At 42.8% G+C, this 13,145-nt stretch overlaps 1 protein-coding gene across 1 annotated transcript in view; it reads left to right on the top strand.

Moving 5' to 3' along the window:
- The first annotated feature begins 428 nt into the window (after nucleotides 1-428).
- The window catches only part of TMEM135 (transmembrane protein 135), a 473,935-nt gene continuing 461,218 nt past the window's right edge, over nucleotides 429-13,145 (top strand). The window contains exon 1 of the mRNA XM_077485022.1: nucleotides 429-646. Coding sequence (XP_077341148.1) covers nucleotides 506-646 — 141 coding nt within the window. The 5' untranslated portion in view covers nucleotides 429-505. The remainder of the gene's footprint in view (nucleotides 647-13,145) is intronic.

Raw genomic sequence — 13,145 nt, 5'->3', positions numbered from 1 at the left:
GGGGTCCCCTGTGTCATGTGGGGTGATTTATTGGGGGATCTCCTGTGTCATGTGAGGTGATTTATTGGGGGGTCCCCTGTGTCATGTGGGGTGATTTATTGGGGGGTCTCCTGTGTCATGTGAGGTGATTTATTGGGGGGCCCCCCTGCCATGTGAGGTGTTTTATTAGAGGGGGGGGTCCCATGTGTCATGTCAGTGGTGATTTAGTGACATAGGTTGTGTGAGGATCTCAGGCATGTATTGAGACGCACACTGGAGTTATCAGGAACAAAGTGGATCAGCTCCTGTACAATCACAAGCTACACTCTGCTCCATCCAACTCCACTCAGACAGCCAGTGAGGATGCGCGCTCCCGCTCCTCTGCCGCCGTACGTGCGCGTTCCAGTCGTCCTGAGGAGTCCAGGGCTTTGCACGGCAGTAACCCCGAGTCGTCTGCCGGCTCCTCCCCCTCTCCCCATTCTCCCACTCCTCCCCCTCCTCCTCCTGACAGCTCCTCTACCTCAACATGGCGGCCTTCAGCAAGTCCATCCCGCACAGCTGTTATGAGATCGGCCACACATGGAACCCGTCCTGCTTCACCTCCTACCTGCAGATCACACAGGGCGCCATGGAGGAGTCCTTGAAGATCTATGCGCCCCTGTACCTGGTGAGAGGGGGGAGGGGAGGAGTATGGGAGCCGGGAGGGGACATTCTTCTGTCTGCTTGTAGTTCCACCTCTGATACCAGCAGGTCACACAGTGCAAGTCAACACATGGACTGTCTAGGCACCAAGCATAAGAAATAAACATTTTATTAACAATTCATACATAGAAATGTTATTATAAAAAACATATTCAAATATTACAGAGGCAGCCAGACCTCTCCAGTATTGGTGATATAAGGAGGCCGGGATCCCCTCCTCCGCACCGGGGGTCAGACATCACCAGCGGGGCAGACATGGTGTCACGTTGTCCCCTGGTGTCACCTCGTCCCCTGGTGTCACCTCGTCCCCTGGTGTCACCGCGTCCCCTGGTGTCACCGCGTCCCCTGGTGTCACCGCGTCCCCTGGTGTCACCGCGTCCACCTGGTGTCACTGCGTCCCCTGGTGTCACCTCTTCCCCTGGTGTCACCGCGTCCCCTGGTGTCGCCTCGTCCACCTGGTGTCGCCTCGTCCACCTGGTGTCGCCTCGTCCACCTGGTGTCGCCTCGTCCACCTGGTGTCGCCTCGTCCCCTGGTGTCACCTCTTCCCCTGGTGTCGCCACGTCCAATGGTGTCGCCAGATCCCATTGTGTCACCTCGTCCCATGGTGTCACTAATAATTCCACTGTTTATATAAACTTCCTTTTATTTATTCATTCCACCATTCCTTTATGTATCCATTCCTTATTCATTCCAGTATTCTGTTATTTATTAATTCCACAGTTCATGTATTTCTTTGTTCCACCATTCATTTATTTAACCATCCTTTATTCGTTCCACTATTCATTCCTTTTATTAATTCAGCTGTTCATTTATTTACTCCACCATTCATTTGTTTATTCATTTCACTGATCATTCATTTTCTTTATTTAACATCCTTTATTTATTCCACCATTCATTAATGTATTAATTTCCCTGTTCATTCATTCTACCATTCATTCATTAAATCGTTCCATTGTTCATTTATTTATCCATCCTCCATTTATTCTTGCCACCATTCATTCATTAATGCGTTTCACCTTTCATTTATTTACCCATTCTTTATTCATTTCTGGGTTCATTCTAGTTTATTATTTTCTCCATTTATTAATTCCACTGTTTGAATAACCTTCCTTTTTTATTCATTCCACCATTTGTTTCATTCCATTCCTATGTTCATTCATTTTCAACATTCCACTCTTCATATATTTACCCATCCTCCATTTATGTATTCATGCTACCGTTCGTTCATTTATTCATTTTCATCATTTATTCATTCCACTGTTTAACCTTCCTTCTTTTATTTATTCATTCCAGTATTCTCTTATTTATTCATTCCACCGCTCATTCATTTTGAGACTCATTCATTTCTTCATTCCACCATTCATTTATTTAACCATCCTTTATTCATTCCGCTATTCATGAATTTATTAATTCAGCTGTTCATTTATTTACTCCACCGTTCATTCGTTTCACCGTTCTTTCATTTTCTTTATTTAACCATTCTTTATTCCACCATTCGTTAATGTATTAATTTCCCTGTTCATTCTACCGTTCATTCATTAAATCATTCCATTGTTTATTTGTTTATCGATCCTCCATATATTCATGCCACCGTTCGTTCATTTATGCGTTTTACCATTAATTTCTTTACCCATTCTGGGGTTCATTCATTTCTTTCTTCCATCATTAATTTATTAAACCATCCCTTTATTTCTTCCGCCGTTCATTCATGTTTCTCAATTATTTCATGAATTATTTGTTTATGCAATCATGAATCCCTCCTTGCTTCTCAACACCAGCACGGCCCCCCATATATCCATGTGTAATGGTGCACTGTGGTGTCACATGACTGAAATATGTGAATGAACTCTAAAGGTTCCATTATTGATCTCAATCGATTATCATTTTTTAAATTGCAGCTGATTATTATTATTACTATTATTATTTTTTTTTTTTAAACCTGACCTCCGAGTTTTCCCTTCAGTCTTGCACAGTTGTACAGTCTCCTCTCCTGGACTCAAATGGCTTCCTCTGATGTCACTGAACACTGTGAGTTTCTCACAGTATGCATTACCACCAAGCATTACTGTGCTTATGGTGGATTTTTTTTCATAGGTCTCATGCGACTCAGAAACGTAACACGGGTGCGTTATTGATGTGTTCTTGCTGCATTTTCAGTGCATTTCAACGAGGAGGTGCGTTTTTGGTGCCATTTATTTATTTATTTATTTATTTATTTTAACTGGCCAAAAATGCAGCAGGCAAGATTTTTAACACCAGAATGGAAGCGCAACGGACCGATGTGAGGACATACAGGGCATCCGGAAAGTATTCACAGCGCTTCACTTTTTCCACATTTTGTTACGTTACAGCCTTCTTCCAAAATGGATTAAATTCATTATTTTCCTCAAAATTCTACAAATAATACCCCATAATGACAATGTGAAAGAAGTTTGTTTAAAATCTTTGCAAATGTATTAAAAATAAAAAACAAAATAAATCCCATGTACATAAGTATTCACAGCCTTTGCTCAATACTTTGGTGAAGCAAATTTGGCACCAATTACAGCCTCAGGTCTTTTTGGGTCTGATGCTACAAGCTTGGCACACCTATTTTTGGGCAGTTTCTCCCATTCATTTTTTGTAGGACCTCTCAAGCTCCATCAGGTTGGATGGGAAGTGTTGGTGCACAGCCGTTTTCAGATCTTTCCCAGAGATGTTCAGTCGGGTTCAAGTCTGGGCTCTGGCTGGGCCACTCAAGGACATTCATGGATGTTGTCCTGTAGACACTCCTTTGTTGTCTTGACCGTGTGCTTAGGGTCGTTGTCCTGTTGGAAGATGAACCTCCGTCCCAGTCTGAGGTCTGGTGTGCTCTGGAGCAGGTTTTCATCAAGGATGTCTCTGTACATTGCTGCATTCGTTTTTCCCTCTATCCTGACTAGTCTCCCAGTTCCTGTTGCTGACAAAACCTCCCCACAGCATGATGCTGCCACCACCATGCTTCACTGTAGGGATGGTATTGGCCAGGTGATGAGCGGTCCCTGGTTTCCTCCAGACATGGCCCTTGCCATTCAGGCCAAAGAGTTCAATCTTTGTTTCATCAGACCAGAGAATTTTGTTTTTCATGGTCTGAGAGTCCTTCAGGTGGCTTTTTGGCAAACTCCAGGTGGGGCTGTCATGTGCCTTTTACTGAGGAGTGGCTTTTGTCTGGACACTCTACCATACAGGCCTGATTGGTGGAGGGTTGCAGAGATGGTTGTTCTTGAAGGTTCTCCTCTCTCCACAGAGAAACACTGGAGCTCTCAGAGGGGCCATCGGGTTCTTGGTCACCTCCCAGACTAAGGCCCTTCTCCCCGATCGCTCAGTTTGGCCAGATGGCCCTCTCTAGGAAGAGTCCTGGTGGTTGCAAACTTCTTTCATTGACGGATGATGGAGGCCACTGTGCTCATTGGGACCTTTAATGCTGCAGAAATATTTCTGTACCCTTCCCCAGATCTGTACCTGGATACAATCCTGTCTTGGAGGTCTACAGACAAGTCCTTGGACTTCATGGCTTGGTTTGTGCTCTGACATGCACTGTTAACTGTGGGACCTTTATATAGACAGGTGTGCGCCTTTCCGAATCATGTCCAATCAACTGAATTTACCACAGGTGGACTCCAATCAACATCTCAAGGATGATCAGTGGAAAGAGGATGCACCCGAGCTCAATTTTGAGTGTCATGGCAAAGGCTGTGAATACTAGAGCCCCTTTCACACTGAGACGCTGCTAAATTGCCAGTAAAACCATTTGGGCGCTCTTGAAGTGCTTTTCAGGCGCTTTTGAAGAGCTTTCCATTAATTTCAATGGAGAGGGACATTTTTTCACCGCCCTGCCAGCGCACTGCACCAGCGTGAAAGCATTTATTGATTTTAATGGAAATAGGTATTCGTGAGCTTTGCGTGAAAGTGCCTCAGTGTGAAAGGGGTCTTATGTACATGGGATTTTTTTTTTCATTTTTCCAGAGCCCACACTTGAACCCGATTGAACATCTCAGGAGAGATCTTAAAATGGCTGTGCACCGACGCTTCCCATCCAACCTGATGGAGCTTGAGAGGTCCTGCAAAGAAGAACAGGAAAAACTGCCCAAAAATAGGTGTGTCAAGCTCGTAGCATCATACTCCAAAAAGACTCGAGGCTGTAATTGGTGCCAAAGGTGCTTCAACAAAGTATTGAGCAAAGGCTGTGAATACTTTATGTACATGGGATTTTTTTTTTTTTTTATAAACTTGCAAAGATTTCAAACAAGTTTCTTTCACATTGTCATTATGGGATATTGTTTGTAGAATTTTCAGGAAAATAATTTAATCCTTTTTGGAATAAGGCTGTAACATAACAAAATGTGTAAAAAGTGAAGCGCTGTGAATACTTTCCGAATGCACTATATATGAGTTTCACTTTTTGAATGAAATTACTGAAATAAATGAACTTTTTTGACCATATTCAAGTTTTTCGAGCTACACCTGTGTGAACAGTCTTTATTGGAAATAATCCCCCTTTTTTTTTTTTTTTTACATGAAATGCGAATCCTGTGCTTATCGGATTCGCATAAAATTTGCATAAGTGTGAACCGGTGTCTTGTGGAATACTGTCCCCCATCGGATAGTGGTAACGGAAAAAAGCTGCGCTAAATTATATATATCTGATATTATATATAACCTCCATTAATCGTGTATAAATTAATAAAAAGACAATATATAATATCAATTAATAAATAAATATAAATAATAAAGTCCAATGAAGTCCAAATGAGTAAGGCGTGAATGGAAATTACGAGTGCACAAACACCACCAACGCGTGATCCACCACCACATAGATGTCACACTTACCAGAAGGCAACCATTGTTAAAGCCTGTATAGTAGATATCTATCCAGGTATCAACCCAGCAACGGCACCTCCGCCGACCACTTTGGTATGGTCTGTGTAGCAAGAGACCTTCCGGATATCAAATCACTAGCGTCACCTCTCCTTGACCAAGCATCAATGATAAACCAGGGACAGCAGCAGCCGCACGGAGCGCACATCAGCCGCAGGCTTTAATTCTTCAAATGCTGGATATAGTTCTATTTTTGCATAAAAGCAACGTTGTTCCCTCAAAAGCAATGTTGCTTTTCTGCAAAAATACAGCTATAGCCAGCATTTGAAGAATTAAAGCCTGCGGCTGATGTGCGCTCCGTGCGGCTGCTGCTGTCCCTGGTTTATCAGGGGGGCCGCGCCCAAAGCGGGGCGAGCGAAGCGAGCCCGTGAGGGGCCCTGTTACAAAGTTCTGTTTTACATCATCTATTTCCATTTGGATGGTGGGGCTGGAACCTGGCCTCAGGGCCGAAGGTACTATTAGGCCCCTTTCACACGGACGGCTGTTCTGCCACAGTTTAGCGTGTTTAATTTTTTCTGTGAAATTCAAGACTGCAGGCACAGCGATCGGCTGCATTTGTACAGTGCAATTTCCTGCGTTTATGTGCGTTTCTGTGCAGTTGCGTTCAGCTGCAGTTATCTAATATAGTCGTTCCCAAAGCAACCCTTTTTTTTGTATTTTTTTTTTTGGTCCCTTGAATCCCTTCTCGCGCTGCTATCCGCAGTTGACACAAAACCGCACCGAACCGCATGTAACGAAATCGCAGCTAAACGCTGTGTGTGTATGGGGCCATAGGAAAGCATTGTGTTAGCTGCGGTAGAAAACTAGAAAATCCACAGCTAAAAGCACCGCTCTATCCGTCCGTGTGAAAGGGGCCTTAAGTGCACAGCCGCCATTCATCTTCGGAGACTTTCGGCATTCTCCTTGTCATCCGTACTGCGTAAATGACCCCTTCAGTTTGGCTTCGGCTTCCAGAGAAAAAAAAATGCAAATCGGGACATTTTGCGGGGATAGACCTCGGTTTGTATCTGAATGCTGCTTCCACTGTGGAATGTGGAACTACCGCACAGAGCCTGGCTGTTTTTTTTTTTTTTTTTTGCATTTTATATGAACAGAGATTTAGTCTTGGAAAGCGTGAATGTGACTTTTATTTGCATTGTATGTTAGTTGGATCTGTCAGTTCCGTCTCTGCAATGCGTGTGTCCTTGACTTGATACATTGACCCCTTTCCGAGTTACAGCTGTCACTTGGCAAGCATGTCTATCTAGGGAAAGGGTCACCGTCCACAGTTCACAGATATCGATGAATGAAATCCACTGTTTTAACAGGTCAAGAGTCTACACCGGGAGATTGTGAGAGCCGAGGAAGATGTTTAGTGCTGTTTGCAGGCCCGGGATTGCGCGTTTTTTGGTCCTTCAGCTGTTGTAGTCATCATCGCTGTGCATGGTCACCCAATCGCAGACATAAATAAAAATCGTTTAGTAGGAAAGTACTTGCTTGTTGTTGGGATGGTGAGCCCCCTTAGCTGTTGTTGTCTGTAAAAAATGGAAACGAAATGCTGGAAAATGTCATAATGGATTTGTTGGCCGATTATTGGCTCCATTAATCGGATAAAAACCTAAAAAAAAAAAAAATACACTGTAAGTGAAATTTTCAAACATTTGTCCATTTATCAAATGTACGTTACAAGAATATGAATAGTTTTGTTCAATAATCGATACATGTGTGGCCAGCATAAGACATTTAGTAGCAGAAGCGCCTTCCTAGATTGTAAGCTCTAATGAGCAGGGCCCTCTGATTCCTCCTGTATTGAATTGTATTGTAACTACTGTCTGACCTCATGTTGTAAAGCGCTGCGCAAACTGTTGACGCTATATAAATTCTGTATAATAATAATAAGAATTTTTATCGCCTGTCATGATGGGGTTAAAAAATATATATATGCACATTGTTTAATTTTATTGATAGAAGTGAAACTATCATACATATAATAAATATACCCAGAAGTAGGATATAAAGGTTATATGAAACTGGAAGTCCGACATAAAGCTGTGAGGCTGTGAGGGGGATATAAATATTTTTATATTAATAACTTCAGCCCCAGAAAGATCTACCCCCTTCATGACCAGGCCACTTTTTGCAATGCAGCACTGCGTTACTTTAAGTGACAATTGCGCGGTCGACTCAGTGTCCTCCCCTGTCAGAACGGGGATCTGCCTTGTTTACATAGGCAGATGGCTGTTCTGCCTCTCTGTGAAGCGATCGCGGGTGGCCGGCAGACATTGAGTCCACGAGACCCGTGTGCCCGCCCACAATATCTATTGCATGAAATGATGTGCAGGTACGTTGTTTCGTACAATAGAGCCGCCCTGCCACAGTATATATGCAGTGGGTAGTCTTTAACTGGTTAAAGTAGTACTAAAGGCTGAGACCCTTTTTTTTTTTTTTTTTTTTTTTTTAATGGAGTTAATCATTTAAATATAATGCACAATACTGGCAAACTTTTATTTTAAATATACAGTGGGGACGGAAAGTATTCAGACCCCCTTACATCTTTCACTCTGTTATATTGCAGCCATTTGCTAAAATCATTTAAGTTCCTTTTGTTCCTCATTAATGTACACACAGCACTCCAATTTGACAGAAAAACACAGAATTGTTGACATTTTTGCAGATTTATCAAAAAATAAAAACTGAAATATCACATGGTCCTAAGTATTCAGACCCTTTGCTGTGACACTCATATATTTAACTCAGGTGCTGTCCATTTCTTCTGATCATCCTTGAGATGGTTCTACACCTTCATTTGAGTCCAGCTGTGTTTGATTATACTGATTGGACTTGATTAGGAAAGCCACACACCTGTCTATATAAGACCTTACAGCTCACAGTGCATGTCAGAGCAAATGAGAATCATGAGGTCAAAGGAACTACCTGAAGAGCTCAGAGACAGAATTGTGGCAAGGCACAGATCTGGCCAAGGTTACAAACAAAAATTCTGCTGCACTTAAGGTTACTAAGAGCACAGTGGCCTCCATAATCCTTAAATGGAAGATGTTTGGGATGACCAGAACCCTTCCTAGAGCTGGCCATCCGGCCAAACTGAGCTATCGGGGGAGAAGAGCCTTGGTGAGAGAGGTAAGGAAGAACCCAAAGATCACTGTGGATGAGCTCCAGAGATGCAGTCGGAAGATGGGAGAAAGTTTCAGAAAGTCAACCATCACTGCAGCCCTTCACCAGTCGGGGCTTTATGGCAGAGCGGCCCGACGGAAGCCTCTCCTCAGTGCAAGACACATGAAAGCCTGCATGGAGTTTGCTTAAAAAACACCTGAAGGACTCCAAGATGGTGAGAAAAAAGATTCTCTGGTCTGATGAGACCAAGATAGAACTTTTTGGGCTTAATTCTAAGCGGTATGTGTGGAGAAAACCTGCACTGCTCATCACCTGTCCAATACAGTCCCAACAGTGAAGCATGGTGGTGGCAGCATCATGCTGTGGGGGTGTTTTTCAGCTGCAGGGACAGGACGACTGGTTGCAATCGAGGGAAAGATGAATGCAGCCAAGTACAGGGATATCCTGGACGAAAACCTTCTCCAGAGTGCTCAGGACCTCAGACTGGCCCGAAGGTTTACCTTCCAACAATACAATGACCCTAAGCACACAGCTAAAATAACGAAGGAGTGGCTTCACAACAACTCCATGACTGTTCTTGAATGGCCCAGCCAGAGCCCTGACTTCAACCCAATTGAGCATCTCTGGAGAGACCTAAAAATGGCCGTCCACCAACATTTACCATCCAGCCTGACAGAACTGGAGAGGATCTGCGATGAGGAATGGCAGAGGATCCCCAAATCCAGGTGTGAAAAACTTGTCGCATCTTTCCCAAAAAGACTCATGGCTGTATTAGATCAAAAGGGGGCTTCTACTAAATACCAAGCAAAGGGTCTGAATACTTAGGACCATGTGATAATTCAGTTTTTCTTTTTTAACCACTACAATACAGGGCACTTTCACCCGCTTCCTTCCCAGCCCAATTTTCAGCTTTCAGCGCTCTAGCGCTTTCAGTGACAATTGCGCGGTCATGCTACACTGTACCCAAATGAAATTGTTATCATTTTGTTCGCACAAATAGAGCTTTATTTTGGTGTTATTTATTCACGACTCCGTTTTTTTTTCTTTTGCGATATAAGCGCAAAAATAGCGTAAATTTGGAAAAAAAAACAATATTTTCTTTTTTCTATTTGAAAAGAAATCCAATAAAATCAAATTTTGTCATAAATTTAAGCCAAAATGTATTCTGCTACATGTTTTTGGTAAAAAAAATTCCGTTAAGTGTATAATAATTGGTTTGTGTGATCACGGACATATGTACGCAAATGATCATGTACATATGTGTGCAGGTGATCGCGTACATATGTGTGCAGATAATCATTGGGACATGTGATTTTAGTGGGACATATGTGGGGGACATGTTTTTATTATTAGGGACATGTGTTTTTATTATTTGGGGACATGTGTGTTTTGGGGACATATGTGGGGACTGTGTTTGTACTGTGTGGTGTGTTGTGTGTTTACACTACACTGATGATCAGTGAGTAAAAAGCTGTAAAAAGCAGCCCATACTCACTGATCATCAGCCGGCTGCAGCGTTCTGCTCTCCTCTCCTCAGCGGTGACTTCCGTGTGAGGAGAGGAGAGCCAATTGCCTAGCAACCGGCTGTTTGTTTACATCACATGACAGCCGTGATTGGACATGGCCGTCATGTGATCAGGAGGGCCAATCACAGAGCCCTCCTGCCGATCTGAGATGTGCCGTGTCCGGGTGACACGAGCACATCGGGATCGCGCCGCTGACGGCTCCCACCCGGCCGTATATATGCATTGGCCGGGTGGGAAGTGGTTAATAAATCTGCAAAAATGTTAACAATTCTGTGTTTTTCTGTCAATATGGGGTGCTGTGTGTACATTAATGAGGAAAAAAATGAACGTAAATGGTTTTAGAAAATGGCTGCAATATAACAAAGAGTGAAAATTTTAAGGGGGTCTGAATACTTTCCGTCCCCACTGTAAATGGTAATACCTTAAACCGCCTCTAGTCTATCAGCCTCCAGCTTCTCTGGGTTCAGATGCTGATCTTCCCTGCACAGAGCCCTTAAAGTTATTGTAAACACTTGTATTTTTTATTTTTTATATAAACAGCAAATCTGTCATATATGCCTGCTCTGTGTAATGGTTTTGCACAGAGCAACCCCATTCCCCCTCTTCTGGGGTTCCCCTGCCAGCGTTACTGGCTCCTCCTGCCTTCAGGGTGCTCCTATAGCAAGCCGCAAAGGAGCTGCTTGCTATAGGAGCTGTTGCATTGTATAACATTCGGGTATGACTTTCATGCAACTTTTGAGGGTTAACATGGAAGTCTGTGGCCCTCAAGGTAGAGGAAAGTCAGGCCAAAGTATTGAATGAACTACTTTGAAGTACACACATACAGTATATGAATGGTTGATCATTGGAACACATGGGGTACGACTTGTTATGCGACTTTAATGTCCAAAGTCGCATGACAAGTTGCACAAGTGTGAATGGGGTGTTAATCAGATTTTACGGCGGTAGTAAACTCTGCTTTTGAACTTCTACTTACAGGTAAACTAGAAGTAAGTGTGGCCTGTCACAACTATAATAACGTTCCTCCACCCCTGAATGTTGCATAAAAAAGGAAGAGATGAAGTGGGACTTTGCATGAGACATGTCAATGTGTAAAATAGTGTAAATCAGGGATATGCAATTAGCGGACCTCCAGCTGTGGCAAAACTACAAGTCCCATCATGCCTCTGCCTCTGGGTGTCATGCTTGTGGTTGTCAGAATCTTGCTATGCCTCATGGGACTTGTAGTTCTGCAACAGCTGGAGGTCCGCTAATTCCATATCCTTGCTGTAAATAATGATGCATCTAACAGTGAATTGATTTAGAGTATCAATCCCATAAGGTAATCCATGATTATAAAAAAACAATGTATCTATCAATCATATTAAAAAAAAAATATATAGTACAATATACCGTATTTATTGGCATATAATACGCACCTCTTCCCCCTTAAAATCAAGGGAAAATCATGGGTGCGTATTATACGCAGATCCCCCCGATTGTGAACCTGTGGGTGGCTTTCGGCCGCCTTTGGCTGTTCTTGGCATCTCTCGGTGGCCGAAAGCCTCAGAGAACGGCTGAAGGTGGCCGAAAGCAGGACAAAAGGCTCTGTATCTCGGCGGCGCAATTTTTAAATGGTAAAGCTGAAAGAGACCCTGACAAGGCTACATGACAAGGCTGCAGATGGACACTGATAAGGCTGCATTGATGGGCATTTAAATGTAAGTTTTTTTTCCTTTAAAATTCCCACCTAAACTTGGGGTGCGTGTTATACGTCGGAGCATGTTATACGCTGATAAAAAGGGTAATCATCGGGGTACAACTTGTCATGTGACTTTAATGTCCAAAGTTGCATGACAAGTCACACAAGTGTGAATGGGATGGTAATCCAGATGTTAAACTCCTGTTTTTGAACTTCTACTTACAGGTAGCTTATAATAAAGCTGACATAAAGTACAATGTAAAATCTAAACTTATTAGGAGATATTCACAATTTCAGCATCCCCAGCACATTCGCACTGTGCGCTGCATTGAGGGCACACTGAGGGCACCCTCAATTCAAAGTGCTGTGCCGCAATTGTGACTCCCATGGGGGGAGTGACATCATTACAGCCCAGCCATTCAAATGGCTGGAGTGTGCGGACCCTGGACATCTGAGCGTTTTGTCACCTGAAGAAAAACGTTCTAAGCTCAAAAAATAACATGAGCTTCTTTGAGGCAGATTACAGGCATTTTTCTGCCTTTTTAAAATTGGTGACCTGAACAAAATCGCGGTAGAAACACGTGACTTTGAAACGCTCAGGGGGGAATGCAGCCTGAAGGAAGACCAGGTAAAAGAAGGAAGCCCTAACAGCTGCGACAGCATGCCGCTAGAATCCTTTGTTTTAAAGGTAGGTCTGCCATAATCGGTGTTAAGTTCGTCAAGAAAAATAACACTATTTTAGTCGACTAAAATTCAGCTAAAACTAAAATGGCATTTTAGTCAAAAGACTATGACGAAAACTAAATTGAAACTTGACATGTAAAAATGAACAGGGGGTTGTATATCACAACGGCTAAATCTGTGTCTGTAGTGCATGGCGACTACTCCAAGAGTATATAATGAGTTTGGAAACACTAGAGAAATGCTTAAATAATGCATTCAAATTTAACTAAACCCATTCGATTTTAGTTGACTAAGATATGACTAAAACTAAAACAATGCAGTTGACTAAAATTCAGCTAAAACTAAAATGGCATTTTAGTCAAAAGACTATGACTAAAACTAAATTTGTTATTTGACCTCAAAATGAACACTGACCATAGCGTGCTAGTATGCAGCAGTGGGTACTAGCACATTATGGCATTAACTTGCAGGGGTGCCCAAGATTTTAATTTTTTTTTGAGAGAGTTTTTTTTAACCCCTTCCCACCTACGCTATACCTGAATGACTCCTACAGTGCGGGCTTACT

The sequence above is a fragment of the Lithobates pipiens genome, unplaced genomic scaffold, assembly GCF_037356315.1.
Source record: "Lithobates pipiens isolate NorthernLeopardFrog02 unplaced genomic scaffold, aLitPip1_a1.2 Scaffold_17, whole genome shotgun sequence".
Classification (NCBI taxonomy): Eukaryota; Metazoa; Chordata; class Amphibia; order Anura; family Ranidae; genus Lithobates; species Lithobates pipiens.
Note: the sequence above shows the minus strand (reverse complement) of the source record. Positions and strands in the feature narration are given on the sequence as shown.